This window comes from Musa acuminata, chromosome BXJ2-7 (assembly GCF_036884655.1).
Source record: "Musa acuminata AAA Group cultivar baxijiao chromosome BXJ2-7, Cavendish_Baxijiao_AAA, whole genome shotgun sequence".
Classification (NCBI taxonomy): domain Eukaryota; kingdom Viridiplantae; phylum Streptophyta; class Magnoliopsida; order Zingiberales; family Musaceae; genus Musa; species Musa acuminata.
In genome coordinates, this window is record NC_088344.1 from 14,199,980 (window position 1) to 14,214,587 (window position 14,608).

The following is a 14,608-nucleotide window of genomic DNA, read 5'->3' on the forward strand; positions in this document are numbered from 1 at the left end:
CATATTAATTGTGTTGTCATGATGAAAACAGTCACCTCTGCTTCAATATTTCCTTCTCCTAAACTTCTCTTGGTTTTGGGTGGATATTAAAGCTTCTTTCTTATATAACAGAAAACATATGTTGAAACCATCAAGAATAATGGATTTCTAGAAAGCAAGATGCACCAGATGGATTTCTTATTTGTATCATCTGTACTGGGAGCATCCACTTGTTGAAGGCCGAGAAATTTGTGTTAAATCCTGATGCTATTATGAGGTAAGTTAGCATTCTCTTGAATCTTGATCTGGTTTTCTCATCTCTCTTGTTCCTCCAAGCTTTACGTACGAGATGATACAAATAACAATCGAGTTGGTACCTACATGAAAGAAAAAGAAGGTTTAACTAACTATACCTGGTCCTGCTACCTTAGTGTATGTCTTACTATGCTTTCTAAACAGAAGATCTCTTGAAATAAAAAGTTTATTTATTTTCTTCATATAATGGTGAACTTTAAGAGGTTTCCTTAACAGAGAAACTTGTCCAACATCTCATGAAATGAAATGTCTGATTTATATTCTTCACATAATGGTGATCTTAAGAGTTTGAATCCTTTTTTTGCAGGATATTAATGTTCTTTTTTCAAGTCATTTTGGACATGTTAAATGTGTTGTCATGATGAAAACAGTCACCTGTGCTTCAATATATCCTTCTCCTAAACTTCTCTCGGTTTTGGGTGGATATTAAAGCTTCTTTCTTATATTACAGAAAACAATTCTTGAAACCATCAAGAATAATGCATTTCTAGAAAGCAAGATGCACCGGATGGATTTCTTATTTGTATCATCTGTACAGGGTGCATCCACTTGGTGAAGGCCGAGAAATTTGTGTTAAATCCTGATGCTATTGTGAGGTCCACGAGCTTTAAATCCACATTAAAGCTCGTGGACGGCTTCCGAACCACGGTTTTCGCCTTCTTCTGAGGGCGACTTGCCTCCGGGGACCCCGGCGCCCTCCTCGGTGTGCCCTTCTACGGGGCACCCCTAGCTCCAGAACCCTCGTCACCCCGAGACGGTGGCACGACGGCCTTGGCGTGAGGCATCCTCTTCATCGACTGAAGATCCACCATCTCTGCAAGCAAAACCCCGGTCAGTCAGCTAGCTCAGGACGAGCGGATGATCCATAACATACGAATGACCATACCCCCAGTGGCTAGGTTCAGTCCCGCTTCGACTAGCCACTCCTCGGTCATCTCCCTGATTGCTCGAGAAGAGGTTGCTTGAGAAGAGGACAAGATGCCCCTCAGCCAATTCACGTCCGCTGTTTCTCTGACAGAAAGCAACGGGGGGGTGTTGTCGATGGTTCGGGAAGTCCATCCAGTACTAAAACCCCACCCTCGACTACAACTGACGAAAAAGAAGCGACTCTTGCAACCTTTGTTGTTGGAAGGAGCACTGCTGATCTTAAAACCGCTAAGGGCGGTTAGGTAATACTCGCCTCGCCCCTTACATAGACGGAAGTAGGCCAGGAAGAGGGTCCTGGTCGGCTCGATCTCAGCACCTCGACACTCCCCGAGAAAAGCCACCATATAGCACTAAGAGTTCGGCGCCATCTGGGACGGCGATATGCCCCACTTACGGAGGCACTTCTCGATAACGGGATGCAACGGGAACCGCAATCCTGCCTCGAGGGCCCCCACGGTCAGCCCGAACCCGTCGGGAAACTGATCGTACGACTGCTGACCAGGCCGAGGGGCGTGAATGCCATAGCACTTCGAGATGCGATAGTGATCTCGAAGTACCCTCAAAAGTTCCTCGGTCACCACCGAGTCTACATCATGCCACGACTTAAGGGTTGCAAGCGTAGCAGAGCTCCCTGCGGCCTCCAAAGGCACGCCACCCGAGGACAAACTGACAACTTCAGCCCGTAGGCCCCCAAAAGAAGAAGAAGACGAAGAGGAAGATGGAGACATCCTGACCTCAAGGTTGGAAGGAAGGAGCCGGGGCGCAGGACGAAGGACTGAGCAAAGTGATGGCAACTGTTCTGGAAGAAGCTTGATACGGTATATTTTGGCCCCCAAGACACGCAAAGTTAGAATCCATACTAAGGCACTGCTCGGCCTTGGGAGCCTCGAGACGGCGCCGCCCCCAAGACACGCCAAGTCAGAATCCGTACTAAGGCACTACTCAACACGTCCACCACTCCAACCTGCGTACGACCGACCCATGTACAATAATATAAAGACCTCTAGCCAGTATCTGGCCGGGAGAAAAAAAAGGAGAGGAAAAAATCAATTGATCACTCCACTTACTTGCTCGTCGGAGGGACCTCGTCGGGTGATCCCGACGAGGGCTATTTTTGCAGGAAAACGCAGTCACCTCACGAAGACGAGTTGCCAACCATCCGGGAATCGCCATCTAGTGCACGAAGGAGAGCAGCCAATTGGTCCGGATCCCGACCAATGCCAACCAGCACTCCTCCCTGAGGGCGCAGCCACCTCACGAAGACGAGTTGCCAACCACCCCGGAGAAGGAGAAACGCAGCTCGACATACACAGCGTCCGGATCGACACACCAAGGAACGCTGATCAACATCCCATCGCGAGGGCCCGGTCGACCTCGGCATCCAGCTCAGTCGATAGAAGACTCCTGACATCGACCCGTGGACTAGGCCGTGCTAACTCACCAGCCACGGCACATTTGTTCACTAACATTTTGGCGCTAGAGGAAGGGCATGTCGCAAGAGCATCTGACATGAATTCTCCCCGAGGGAGAACCACCGTCCGGCCTCCCTTCCGTCGAACTCGAAAGTCAGGCCCTCCCCGCCCCCGGAGATGGGGGGATCCCGACTTCAATGCTAGATCGCTACTGGCGTGTGTTCAACAACCCTGGATTGTTGCCCCCCGGGCTCACCATAGGGCCCTCAGCCTGACGCCCGAGGCGTTCCTCAGCTTGACCAAACAAGTGCAGGCCATGGCGGGCATGATGTAGACGCTCGCTTCGCTCATTCCTCAGATCGTACGGCTAGCGACTCCCCCGACTGACCCGACCCGACAGAGGCCGAGTGGGGAGCAGGTCGGGACCGAAGAAGCTCGAGAGCAAGCGACGGACCCGAGAGGTCTACCTAGGTAGAACATACCAGCACCCTGCCGAGTCACACTACCCCACTTCGAGCCTGACACCGTATCATCGGACTCGGTGGACGACTCGCTTAGGGCCCAGTTGTCTCGGGTCAACCAGCGTCTGGACGCGTTCCAGCGTTAGTTTCAAAAATCGCGGGGCGAGTCCCCTTTCACTCAGGAAGTACAGGACAAGCCGGTACCCCTCAACTTCAGGCTGCCGACATTGGAGACATACAACGGCGGCTCCGATCCCACGGAGCATGTCTCCGGATTCCAGGCTCAGATGGCCCTCTATGGCACCTCCGATGCATTAATGTGCCGGGCATTTCCGACCACTCTAAGGGGACCGACACGAGCATGGTTCAGCCGGCTACGCCAATCTTCGGTCTCATCCTTCGATAAGCTCATCGGGGAGTTTGAGCATAACTTCCTCGCCAGCGCACGACCTAGGCCTTCCATGGCCACCCTGCTCGCGCTATCCCAGCACAAAGACGAGTCGCTCTCTTAGTTCGTGCCACGCTTTGCCACCGAGATCCAGGGATTCCTGGACGCTCACCCCTCTCTTATCATGCAGGCGTTTTTGATGGACTTGAAGCCTTCAAGGTTATTATGGTCACTGATCGAGAAGCCTCCAGTAACCATCCCCGAGATGCTCCAGCGTGCCAACCAGTATATCGCCGCCGAAGCTTTGGTGGCGAGAAAGCGCATAAACGGCAAGAGGCCAAGGGCGGAACAATCCCGAGGAACGACTTCAGTAGCCTCGGTGCAACCCCGCCAGAGGCCTGACTGACAAGGGCTACTGCTCCCGAGGCCCTCGCCTCTCCCTCTGAGCACGTTCCACCGGGACTACGGCCATGACACGGAAGATTGCTGTGACCTCCAGAATCAAATCGAGGACTTGATCCGAAAAGGTCACCTCGGGCGCTATCTCAAGGAACCCCGATAAGCAACTCCATGTCCCAAGGGACCCATCGAAAGATGCCTCGCCATCCAAAATCTCCCACCGAAAAGCCACTCGCGACAAGAGGTTCGAGCCTCTCCAGATCGGTTCCCGACCTGCGGCTCGTCGGCTCAGCTCTTGCCTGAGCCTCGCTAGATTGGTTCCCGACCTGTGGCTCGTCGGCCCAGCTCTTACCCGAGCCTCTCCAGATCGGTTCCCGACCTACGGCTCACCGACCTAGCTCTTGCCCGAGCCTCTCCAGATTGGTTCCTGACTTGCAGCTCGCCGGCCCAGCTCTTGCCCGAGCCTCTCCAGATTGCTCCCGACTGGCGACCCGTCAGCACTCAATTTGGAGCCGAGCTTACAAACTCGGTCCCTAGACTCGATTCGGTGCCGAGCTCGCAAACTTGGTCCTCGGACTCGATTCGGAGCCGAGCTCACAAACTCGGTCCCAAGACTCAATTCAAAGCCGAGCTCATAACTCGGTCCCCAGACTCAATTCGAAGCTGAGCTCACAACTCGGTCCCTAGACTTAATTCGGGACCAAGCTCACAAATCGGTCCCTAGACTCGATTTGGAGCTGAGTTCAAAAACTCGGTCCCTAGACTCGATTCGAAGCCGAGCTCACAACTCGGTCCCCAGACTCAATTCAGAGCCGAGCTCACAGCTCGGTCCCCATACTCAATTCAGAGCTGAGCTCGCAACTTGGTCCCTAGACTCAATTCGGAGCCGAGCTCACAAACTTGGTCCTCAGACTCAATTAGGAGCCGAGCTCACAAACTTGGTCCCCAGACTCGATACAGAGCCGAATCTACCCGCTCGGCCAAACCCAACGCTCGAGTCGCATCTCGGCCAAAACCAATGCCCGTGTCGCATCTCGGCCAAATCTAGCGTCCGAGCCACGCATCTCGGCCGATCCGACGCTCGAAACACATCTCGGCCAAATCCAGCGCCCGAGCCACGCATCTCGGCCAATCCAACACCCGAGTCGCATCTCGGCCAAATCCAACGTTCGGGCCACGCACCTCGGCCAAATCTGACGCCCGAGCCACGCATCTCGGTCGATCCGACGCCCGAAATGCATCTCGGCCAAATCTAACGTCCGAGCCATGAACCTTGGCCATCCGATGCCCGAGCCACACATCTCGGCCAATCCAACGCTCGAGCCGCATCTCGGCCAATCCAACGCTTGAGCCACACCTCAGTCGCACCTCGGCCAATCTAACTCTCGAGCCACGCCTCGCCAGACTAGTCCATTACCCGAGTTGCTCCATGTCAATCCCCGACTCACGACTCGTCAAATCTCAAATCGAGTCGCTATGGCTCGCTCGCCGACTTGCATACTCGGCAGCCGTAACTCCGGGCCGTGCCAAACCCGTTATTCGACCTACGACACGTCAATTTCGCCTCGTCGGTTTCGCCGCGTAAGTGTCGACACGTCGGTTTTGCCTTATCAGGCCCCTGCCGCTCGATCAGCAGAGTCAATGTTGCCCGAAGCACGGGGCGTCGCCCCTCTAAATCGCCCCACGACGAGTTAATCCAACTTCCCCTCGTGAGCGTTAAACCTCACTCCATCCCAGGCATGTCGCCCAGCCCTTTAAGGACCCTACGACACGCCTTGGAGGGGGGGGGGGGGAGGGGGAGAAGTGATACGACATATTTTGGCCCCCAAGATACGCCAAGTCAGAATCCATACTAAGGCACTGCTCAGCCTCGGGAGCCCCGAGACGGCGCCGCCCCCAAGACACGCCAAGTCAGAATCCGTACTAAGGCACTGCTCAGCACATCCACCACGCTAACCTGCGTACGACCGACCCATGTACAGTAATATAAAGGCCTCTAGCCAGCATTTGGCCGGGAGAAAAAAAAGGAGAGGAAAAAATCAATTGATCACTCCACTGACTTGCTCGTCGAAGGGGCCTCATCGGGTGATCCCGACGAGGGCCATTTTTGCTGGAAAACACAGCCACCTCACGAAGACGAGCTACCAACCACCCGGGAATTGCCATCTAGTGCACGAAGGAGAGCAGCCAATTGGTCTGGATCCCGACTAATGCCAACCAGCACTCCTCCCCGAGGGCACGACCACCTCACGAAGACGAGCTGCCAACCACCTCGAAGAAGGAGAGACGCAGCTCGGCATAGACGGCGCTCGGATCGGCACACCAAGGAACGCTGATCAACACCCTGTTGCGAGGGCCCAGTCGACCTTGACATCTAGCTTAGCCAACAGAAGACTCTCGACATCGATCCATGGACCAGGCCGTGCTGACTCACCAGCCATGGCACATTTATTCACTAACAAAGCTTATAAAAAGCAGGATAATCCACCGCGAGGTGACGATTGGGCTTCCCGAGGAGAGAGATGGTCGCAGCATTTAAAACCCATAATAACTCCTTGGATTCTCCAGATTCACCGATCTCGGAGCTCCCGCCAGAGGCGCCTCATCACCCGAAATCTCCTGCTAGAAACCATTCGTAATAATAAGTTTCCTGCCAGGCCCTGCACTCCTCCCCAAGGGCGCGGCCACCTCACGAAGACGAGCTGCCAACCACCTCGAAGAAGGAGAGACGCAACTCGGCATAGACGGCGCCTGGATCGGCACACCAAGGAACGCTGATCAACACCCTATCGCGAGGGCCCGGTCGACCTTGACATCCAACTTAGCCGATAGAAGACTCCCGACATCGATCCATGGACCAGGCCATGTTGACTCACCAGCCATGACACATTTATTCACTAACAAAGCTTATAAAGAGCAGGATAATCCACCGCCAGGCGACGATTGGGCTTCCCGAGGAGAGAGATGGTCGCAGCATTTAAAACCCATAATAACTCCTTGGATTCTCCAGATTCGCCGATCTCGGAGCTCCCGCCCAGTGATTGCAAAAGGCGCTCGGGCGCTCGCCTAGGCGCTCGGGCGAGGCGAGGCGAGGCCCGAGCGCCTCGTTAATGTCCCAGGCGGCGCACTTCAAATAGGCGCCGCCTGGGCGCTCACCCGAGCCCAGGCGCTGGGCGCTTCGGGTGAGCGCCTGGGTAAACCAAGGCGACCGAACCAGAATTTTAGGTCTGGTTCGGTCCTGGTTCGGTTGTTAGTTGGTTCAATCGAACCAACTAAACCGATATAACCCCAACCCTAACCCTAACCCAACACTAACCTGCTGCCGCTGCCGCTCTCGATCGCGATCGCGATCTCGTCGCTCACTACCGCTGCTCCCGCTGACGCTGCTCGCCGCTGTCGCTGCTCGCGCCTCCCGCGAGCCTTCTCACTGCTCGCGCCTCCCGCAAGCCCTCTCGCTGCTCGCGCCTCCTGCGAGCCCTCCCGTGAGCCCTCTCGCTGCTCGCGTCTCCTGCGAGCCCTCCCGCGAGCCTTCCCGCTGCTCGCGCCTCCCTCGAGCCCTCCCGCGAGCCTTCCCTCTGCTCGCGACTCCCATTGCTCGCGCCTCCCGCGAGCCCTCCCAGCTGCCGCGAGCCCTCCCTCTGCTCGCGACTCCCGCTACTTGCGCCTCCCGCTCCCTTTCCTTTTCCCCCCGCCGCTCGCCGTTGCCGACGCTGCTTCCTTTCTCCGTCAAGCTCAAACTGCTCAGTATACTCTTAAATCTTAATATTAAGTTTATTTGAATTTTGAAATGATTAATTTTCATTAATAGATTAATAATATATTATTTTGATTTTAATGTTATTAATTTTGTGATTTTGTATCTTAGATTTTTTTAATTTAATAGCATATTTTTATTTAAAATTTTAAATAATTATATTTATTAATTATATTATATATTTTTATATTTTAGCGCCTCGCTTTGCTCGGGCGAGCGCCTAGCGCCTCGGGCGTTTTTGGACCTTGGCGCCTTTTGGCGCCTAGCGCTTTTTAAATCACTGCTCCCGCCAAAGGCGCCTCGTCACCCGAAATCTCCTGCTAGAAGCCATTCGTAATAATAAGTTTCCCGCCAGGCCCTACGCTGCTCCACCAGGCACGCCATGTGGCGCGGTGGCACCTGGGAAAACCCCAGCGCGCTGCTTAACGACGCCCCCCAATCTTCATCCGAGTCACACCAGATCGGTTCCCGACTTGCGACTCGTCAGTCCCGCTTGAGCTCGAGCACAGTCCCTCGACCCACAGGCCCAATCTTTTCCCGAGTCGCGCCATATCGGTCCTCGACTTACGACTCGCTAGTCTTTATCCGAGTCGTGCCAGATCGGTCCCGTGACTTACGACTTGTCAGTCCTGCCTGAGCCTGAGCATAGTCCCTCAGTCCACAGGCCCAGTCTTTTCATGAGTCGCGCCAGATCGGTTCCCGACTTGCGACTCGCCAGTGTTTATCCAAGTCATGCCAGATCGGTCCCCCGACTTGCTACTCGTCAGTCCTGCTTGAGCCTGAGCACAGTCCCTCGGCCCATAGGCTCAGTCTTTTCTCGAGTCACGCCAGATCGGTTCCCGACTTGCGATTTGTCAGTCCTGCCTGAGCCCGAGCACAGTCCCTCGGCCCACAGGCCCAGCCCAGTCTTTTCTCGAGTCGCGCCAGATCGGTTTCGGACTTGCGATTCATCAGTCCCGCCTGAGCCCGAGCATAGTCCCTCGGCCCACAGCCCTAGTCTTTTCCCGAGTCGCACCAGATTGGTTCCCAACTTGCGACTCGTCAGTCTTGCCTGAGCCTGAGCACAGTCTCTCAGCCCACAAGCCTAGTTTTTTCCCGAGTCGCGCCAGATTGGTTCCCGACTTGCGACTCGCTAGTCTTTATCCGAATCGCGCCAGCTCGGTCTCCTGACCAGTGACTCGCCAACATCATCCTGTATGGGCCCAGCCACCCGACCAACGGTGCAAATTCTTCCCAAAGCATAGGGCGCCACCCCCGAACTACCTCACGACGAGCCAATCCAGCTTCCCCTCGCAAGCAATCAACACAACCGTGGCATTTCGACCCAAGCGCACCCCTCGTCCTCTCAAGGACCCCACGACATGCCTCGATGGGGGGGGGGGGGAGAAGTGTTAAGGTATATTTTGGGTCCAAGCCACATCACGATCGACGCCATGCCATGCTACAGCCAAGTCAGCAAGAGGAGCACCCCCACGTGCCGAGCCATAATTCGTACCAAGCCGTTGCTCGGTACGTCCCGTCCCGGAAAGCTCGGGACGGCACCGCATGGCGCCGTTCCGTGCGCCCCGGGACGGCGGTCGCACGAAGGTACCATCTCACCTGTCGAGGATCGGTCACCATGCCAAACCTGCGTACAATCGACTCTCGTACAATAGTATAAAAACCCCTGGCCGACATCCGGCCCAGGGGGAGGCAAAAAAACAAATCAGCCCGCCACTGACTTACTTGTCGAGGGGCCACAATCGGTAAACACCCGAGAGGGCCTTCTGTGCAGGAAAGCGGATCTCCCTAAGGCGAGACCATCCCGATCGAGAGAGGCGTTTCAACATTCCGACGCCAGCACCCCGTTCAGAGGGCGTGATCGACCTGGGCTACTGTCCCACCCGGCCGAAGACTCTCGACATCGACTTGTGAACCAGGCCGTGCTAACTCATCAGCCACGGCGCATCAGTTCACCAACAATGGGTACCTAAGCATTGGAAGATTCTTTGGTCGCAAAGGTCATGTCATAAGCTTTGCCTTGTTAGGGCAAGTTGAGTACAGAGAGACACGACAATCACAAAGGCCATGTTGGATGTATCAGATCGTTAATCGAGTGTGGGGAGATGCCTTGGTTGCAAGTGCCACATGGGACACATCATATGCTTAAGGCATATTGGAGTATGAGGAGGCGTGTTGATGGTGAAGGTCATGTTTGGTGCATCAAATGTCGGAAGACACATTGGCCACAAGGGTAACATCGAATGTGTCACACACTTTGTATAATTAAGGTGCATCGAGTGTGGGGATGTGCTTTAGCCATGAGGGTCGTGAGAGTGAATCCATGCTTTGCTTGATTAAGGCATATCGAGCATAAGGTGACACTTGGTCATGAGGGCTACATCGGGCATGTCATACACTGAATGTATCGATAGAATGAAGACACAATGTCTAAGAGGGTCATATCAAGCATGTCACACACTTTGTCCAATTAGGATATGTGTGATCGTGAGTGCTGCAATGTGCATGTCACACACTTTGCTCGATGATTGACCTTGTATTGGGGGGGTAATATGTGTCCAAAATTGGATCTCACTCTAAGGTCAAAAGATGCTCATACACATACTTGCTATAGCGGTTGCTTCCTCATGTGGCAAACTCATGTTGGTTGCACCATCATGATGGTTACTTTTTCAAGATGACCTCAAGTTAATCGCACTATCATGATAGTCCCTTCTTCAAACGACCTCATGTCAGTCATATATTTGTGATGGCCGCTTCTCAAGACAATATCAAATTGGCTACAACATGATGATGGCACTTTCTCAAGACTATTTCAAATTGATGGCTTCTTCAAGTTAGTCACACCCTCAAGATGGACATTTGCAAAGATGACTACCGTCAAGCGGATCACACCATCCATTGAACCCGCAACTTTTCTTCTTCCTCACAACAACGGTGCTCCATCAAACCTCGAAGACTTGCCTAAACTAATCTAATCGATCGATACCCCTTCAAGCAACGACACTGCTCCGCCTTTGTTCCTCCAAGCGACAGCACTTCTGACAACCGATAGAATATAGACCTAAACATTACTCGGATTATCGTTCTCCCATGATGAATGAAAACAAAAACATAGACCTAAATTATAGGTTATGTGAGAAGAAATAAGAATTTTTTTGCTTTCATTTATTTTGAAATATGTCAAATTTTCTTAATTTTCATCCAAGACAAGACAAAGTATCATACTATAAATAAAATCTCATTAAAAAATATATTGTAAATTATACATGTACTTTCTAAATGCAAAGCATATAACTCAATATATTAGCCTTCCATTAAGGCTAGAAAGAGAACCTTGCTTCTGTCCATATGTTTCCAATAAAATTTAACTTTTTTAATTCACCCTATGGTAAGTATTAATTCTTGTTCATCCTTTTGATTTTCTAATGTTTCCTGCTATAATGGTTACGATATCTGTAATATTTCTTTCTTCTTCAGCTCGATATTTCCCATAACTTGTTGTGGAGTTATAAATAAATAGGAGTATCAACTAGAAATCTGTGTTTAACACTCTAAAATCATGGATTGGAGAGGATGGTCAGTTCTTCTTTTCTTGGCCTAATGTTTTCTTACGTGGAGTCCAGCAGCAGGAGATAATATTTGGGATCTCTCCGCAGAAGAAGACAAGGAGTTAGAGAGAGAACTCCAAACCCTTAACAAGCCTTTTGTTAAATCTTTCAAAGTAAGTGAAGAGATGTTAATAAGTGTTTTTTTTTTTGTAATTGAATGCATATGCTTCTCAAGTGTCACTTATATTTTGATAGGAAGATGGGAACTGATGGAATTTTATTTATTTATTTTTGTGCATGTAGGACAAGTATGGGATTACCTATGATTGCGTGGACATTTATAATCAGCCAGCTTTTGATCACCCTTTGCTTAAAAATCACACGCTTCAGGTGAATTTGTCATCTTGTTCGAGCTTAGATGTCTTTATCCTTTTTTTTTTTTTCCTCATCCAGCTATTTGACTACCTTTATCACATGATCATGCATCAAACAGAATTACTCCTGATTCATAAGGTTTTTTATTCTCTTTCTATAATATACTAAGGAAGGTTGTTTCCATGGCTCGAATCTTATCATCACTCATAAAGGAGCAAGTTGTACTAAGTCTCAACGAATTTTTTAGAGTTTGCACTTTTTCAAATTTGATTCATAAGGTTTCTCTTTCTATAATATACTAAAATCCATGATAAGGGAGGAAGGTTGTTTCCATGGCCTGAATCTTGATCACTGTTGATAGGGAGCAAATTGTACTAAGCCATAATAATCTGGTATAGAGTTTGTGCTTTTTGAAATTTGATACATATATTTTTTCCTAAAATACCATATATAAAAGAATTAGCATAAAAATTAATGTTTAACTTGTTATGAATTTTAATGAACATTCTAACATCATGCAAACTATTTAATGTAAAAAGACTTTCGTCTAACTTTTTTTATTTTCTCAAAATTTAGTCTTAGGTGAAGCTTATGATTAGTCATGTTGAAAGTTGGTCTGATAATAATTTTGTCCAATGTTTTTCCTTCTATTGTACATCCATTATTAATTATACCTTAACTTTCTTATTGCAATCAATTAGTTACCAATATTTGAATTGACTTTATTGGTTGTGATAATAGACAGATTAGGTTGTTTTTTATTTCTTTCTTTTCAACTGTATAGTTTTCATATTCTCTTAATTTATTGAGTAAACTAATGTGTGTACTCAATTGATGAAAGCCACAAGGTTACCTAAATACAATGACAACACAAATAGGCTATCGACAAAGCAAATCTTTCCAAAACGATGTCCTACAGGAACTATTGTCATCAGACGGACGACAAAAGAGGATCTAATAAGAGCAAGAAAATATACACATCAAATACAATCACGTGTGCAACCACTACAAGAACAAATGGCCGATACCAGTGGGGGAGCTTTTCATGTAAGATGCACTTCATCATGATTGATTGGTTTTGATAATAGCTGAACTTGTAATTTAGTTTATTCTCTCACAACCATCCACTGTTTCGCATATTGCACCTTTCGTTTATGTTTCTCATATACTAACTTGTTTGAGTCGTCAGTATTAGAATAACAAAATATGCAAAAGAGACAACAAAAAGAGAAATAGAGAGGAGTGGAAGAAGAGATTAGAGAGAAAAAGTGAAAATAAGGTGAATAAATGAGAGCAAAAACGCGACTCTTCAAAATTATTTGAGAGACAAATGTATTTCTAAGTTCAAAATAGTTTTGAGAAAACATATATATTGACTCGGAGATCTCGGAACACACATTGAGAAAATATTGGGAATACATGCATTCGTCCATTAACATAACTTGACGTACCACTCGTTCATCTGACTTGGAACTCAGTAAACACATTCTTCTGGTGGTCAAGGGGCCACCATTGCTTCAATGCATGCGTGACTGACCTACTATGCTTGACTCCAAGTGCAGTATGCTCGAGTGTCAATTGATGCTGGTAAGGGACCAAAGTATTATGGTGCAAGCACAGACCTGGACGTTTTCCAGCTTTCAGGTGTTTCAGAGAACCAAGCAAGCACAAGCCAGATCATCCTTAGCAAGGGAGAAAGAGGTCCCAGAAATTACATTACCAGCGTTCAAGCTGGATGGCATGTAAGTACTGGCTTTTTTGTGATGTTGGTGTGCAATGTCTATTCTTCACCGGTACATATCACCCACCTCTACATATATGTATTCTGGATCTCCAGGTGAATTATCAATGGGAGGGGGACAATTCGACTCATTTCTTCACATATTGGACTGTCAGTATCGCGAATTCTCTTTTAGTTTCTTTTGCTTTCTTGCACTAACATGTATTCTCTTTTGATCTTCTGCTATCAGTCAGATGGTTCTCAGAAGACTGGTTGTTATAACCTAGTCTGCAAGAGGTTTGTCCAGATCAGTACTAGGTTGGCTCCCGGCATGATCTACACACAAAGCTCTTTGTCACTCTCAATTTACAGGGTTGGGAACATTTGCTCTTCTTTTTTTTTTTTTCTTTTTTCTTCTGATGAGAACTCGTAATAAACTAAGGTAGTGAAGTCCAATTGAAAGCTAGAACAGAAATAACACCAAGAACGATTCATTTACGCACTCTCTCTTTTCTCCTTTTCAGGATCGGTTCACTTTGAACTGGATGCTTTACAACGACAGGGAACCAGTGGGGTATTGGCCAAAGGAAATCTTCAACAACATGGCAGATTGTTCACAGGTGCAGATGGGGGGAGATGTCTACTCGCCCCTTGGTGAGCCAAGTCCACCAATGGGCAGTGGCGTGCTCAATGAAGCAAAATTCACGAGAGTTCTCCTAACGGATGGACGTGGTAATGACATAAAGGTAACGGAGTACACGACAATTAATGATCTTCCTAACTACATCTACGGTGTTACCTCGGATCTTCAAACGTTAACTTATGGCGGGCCTGGAGGTTGGCGGAAAGCTTAATCTTCATGGGACAAAATTGTGATATGAATGATCGATCTATTGTGGTGTATGCTTTGGAGTTAATATAACCCTAAAATTATCATGTTGACACTGTCGTATAAGATTTTTTATTGCCCATGTGAGTCTATATAAGGCTTAAAACTATTCAATCGAAATATGTTTATATGCATACTACATACCACAAATTTCACTAATTTCATTCACTTTACTCAACAAGACAAAAGAGTTACATAGATAATAGATTATTTGATTTAGAATATCAAGTTGAAGTTCACTTTTTCTTAAAATTTTTCATGTAAGAGTGTTACGAAACTTGGAATATGTGAAAAATTAAGTCTTAGATTTATTGGACCATTTTAAATCATAGAAAATTAGAAACATGACTTATAGAGTTGTTATGATATATTTCATATTTTATGTTGAAGAAATTTATTCAAAATTCTGATAGTATAATTGAACTGACACCATTGTAG

The 14,608-nt window shown here is 48.7% G+C and overlaps 1 protein-coding gene across 1 annotated transcript; it reads left to right on the forward strand.

The window, feature by feature from the left end:
- The first annotated feature begins 10,185 nt into the window (after nt 1–10,185).
- Nucleotides 10,186–14,269, forward strand: LOC103974313 (protein neprosin-like). Its single transcript, XM_009389109.3, has 7 exons — nt 10,186–11,359; nt 11,490–11,576; nt 12,403–12,608; nt 13,124–13,303; nt 13,399–13,452; nt 13,532–13,654; nt 13,806–14,269. The coding sequence occupies exons 3-7, from the start codon at nt 12,579–12,581 to the stop codon at nt 14,133–14,135; spliced, it is 717 nt and encodes a 238-aa protein (XP_009387384.3). The 5' UTR covers nt 10,186–11,359; nt 11,490–11,576; nt 12,403–12,578; the 3' UTR covers nt 14,136–14,269.
- The last annotated feature ends 339 nt before the right edge of the window (nt 14,270–14,608 follow it).

Bases quoted from the DNA above. Each gene is read 5' to 3' on its own strand.
- LOC103974313 (XM_009389109.3), top strand. From the start codon at position 12,579: ATGGCCGATACCAGTGGGGGAGCTTTTCAT. The intron at 12,609-13,123 runs GTAAGATGCACT...CTCCAAGTGCAG, and splicing joins CCAGTGGGGGAGCTTTTCAT to TATGCTCGAGTGTCAATTGA. The intron at 13,453-13,531 runs GTCAGTATCGCG...TTCTGCTATCAG, and splicing joins ATTTCTTCACATATTGGACT to TCAGATGGTTCTCAGAAGAC.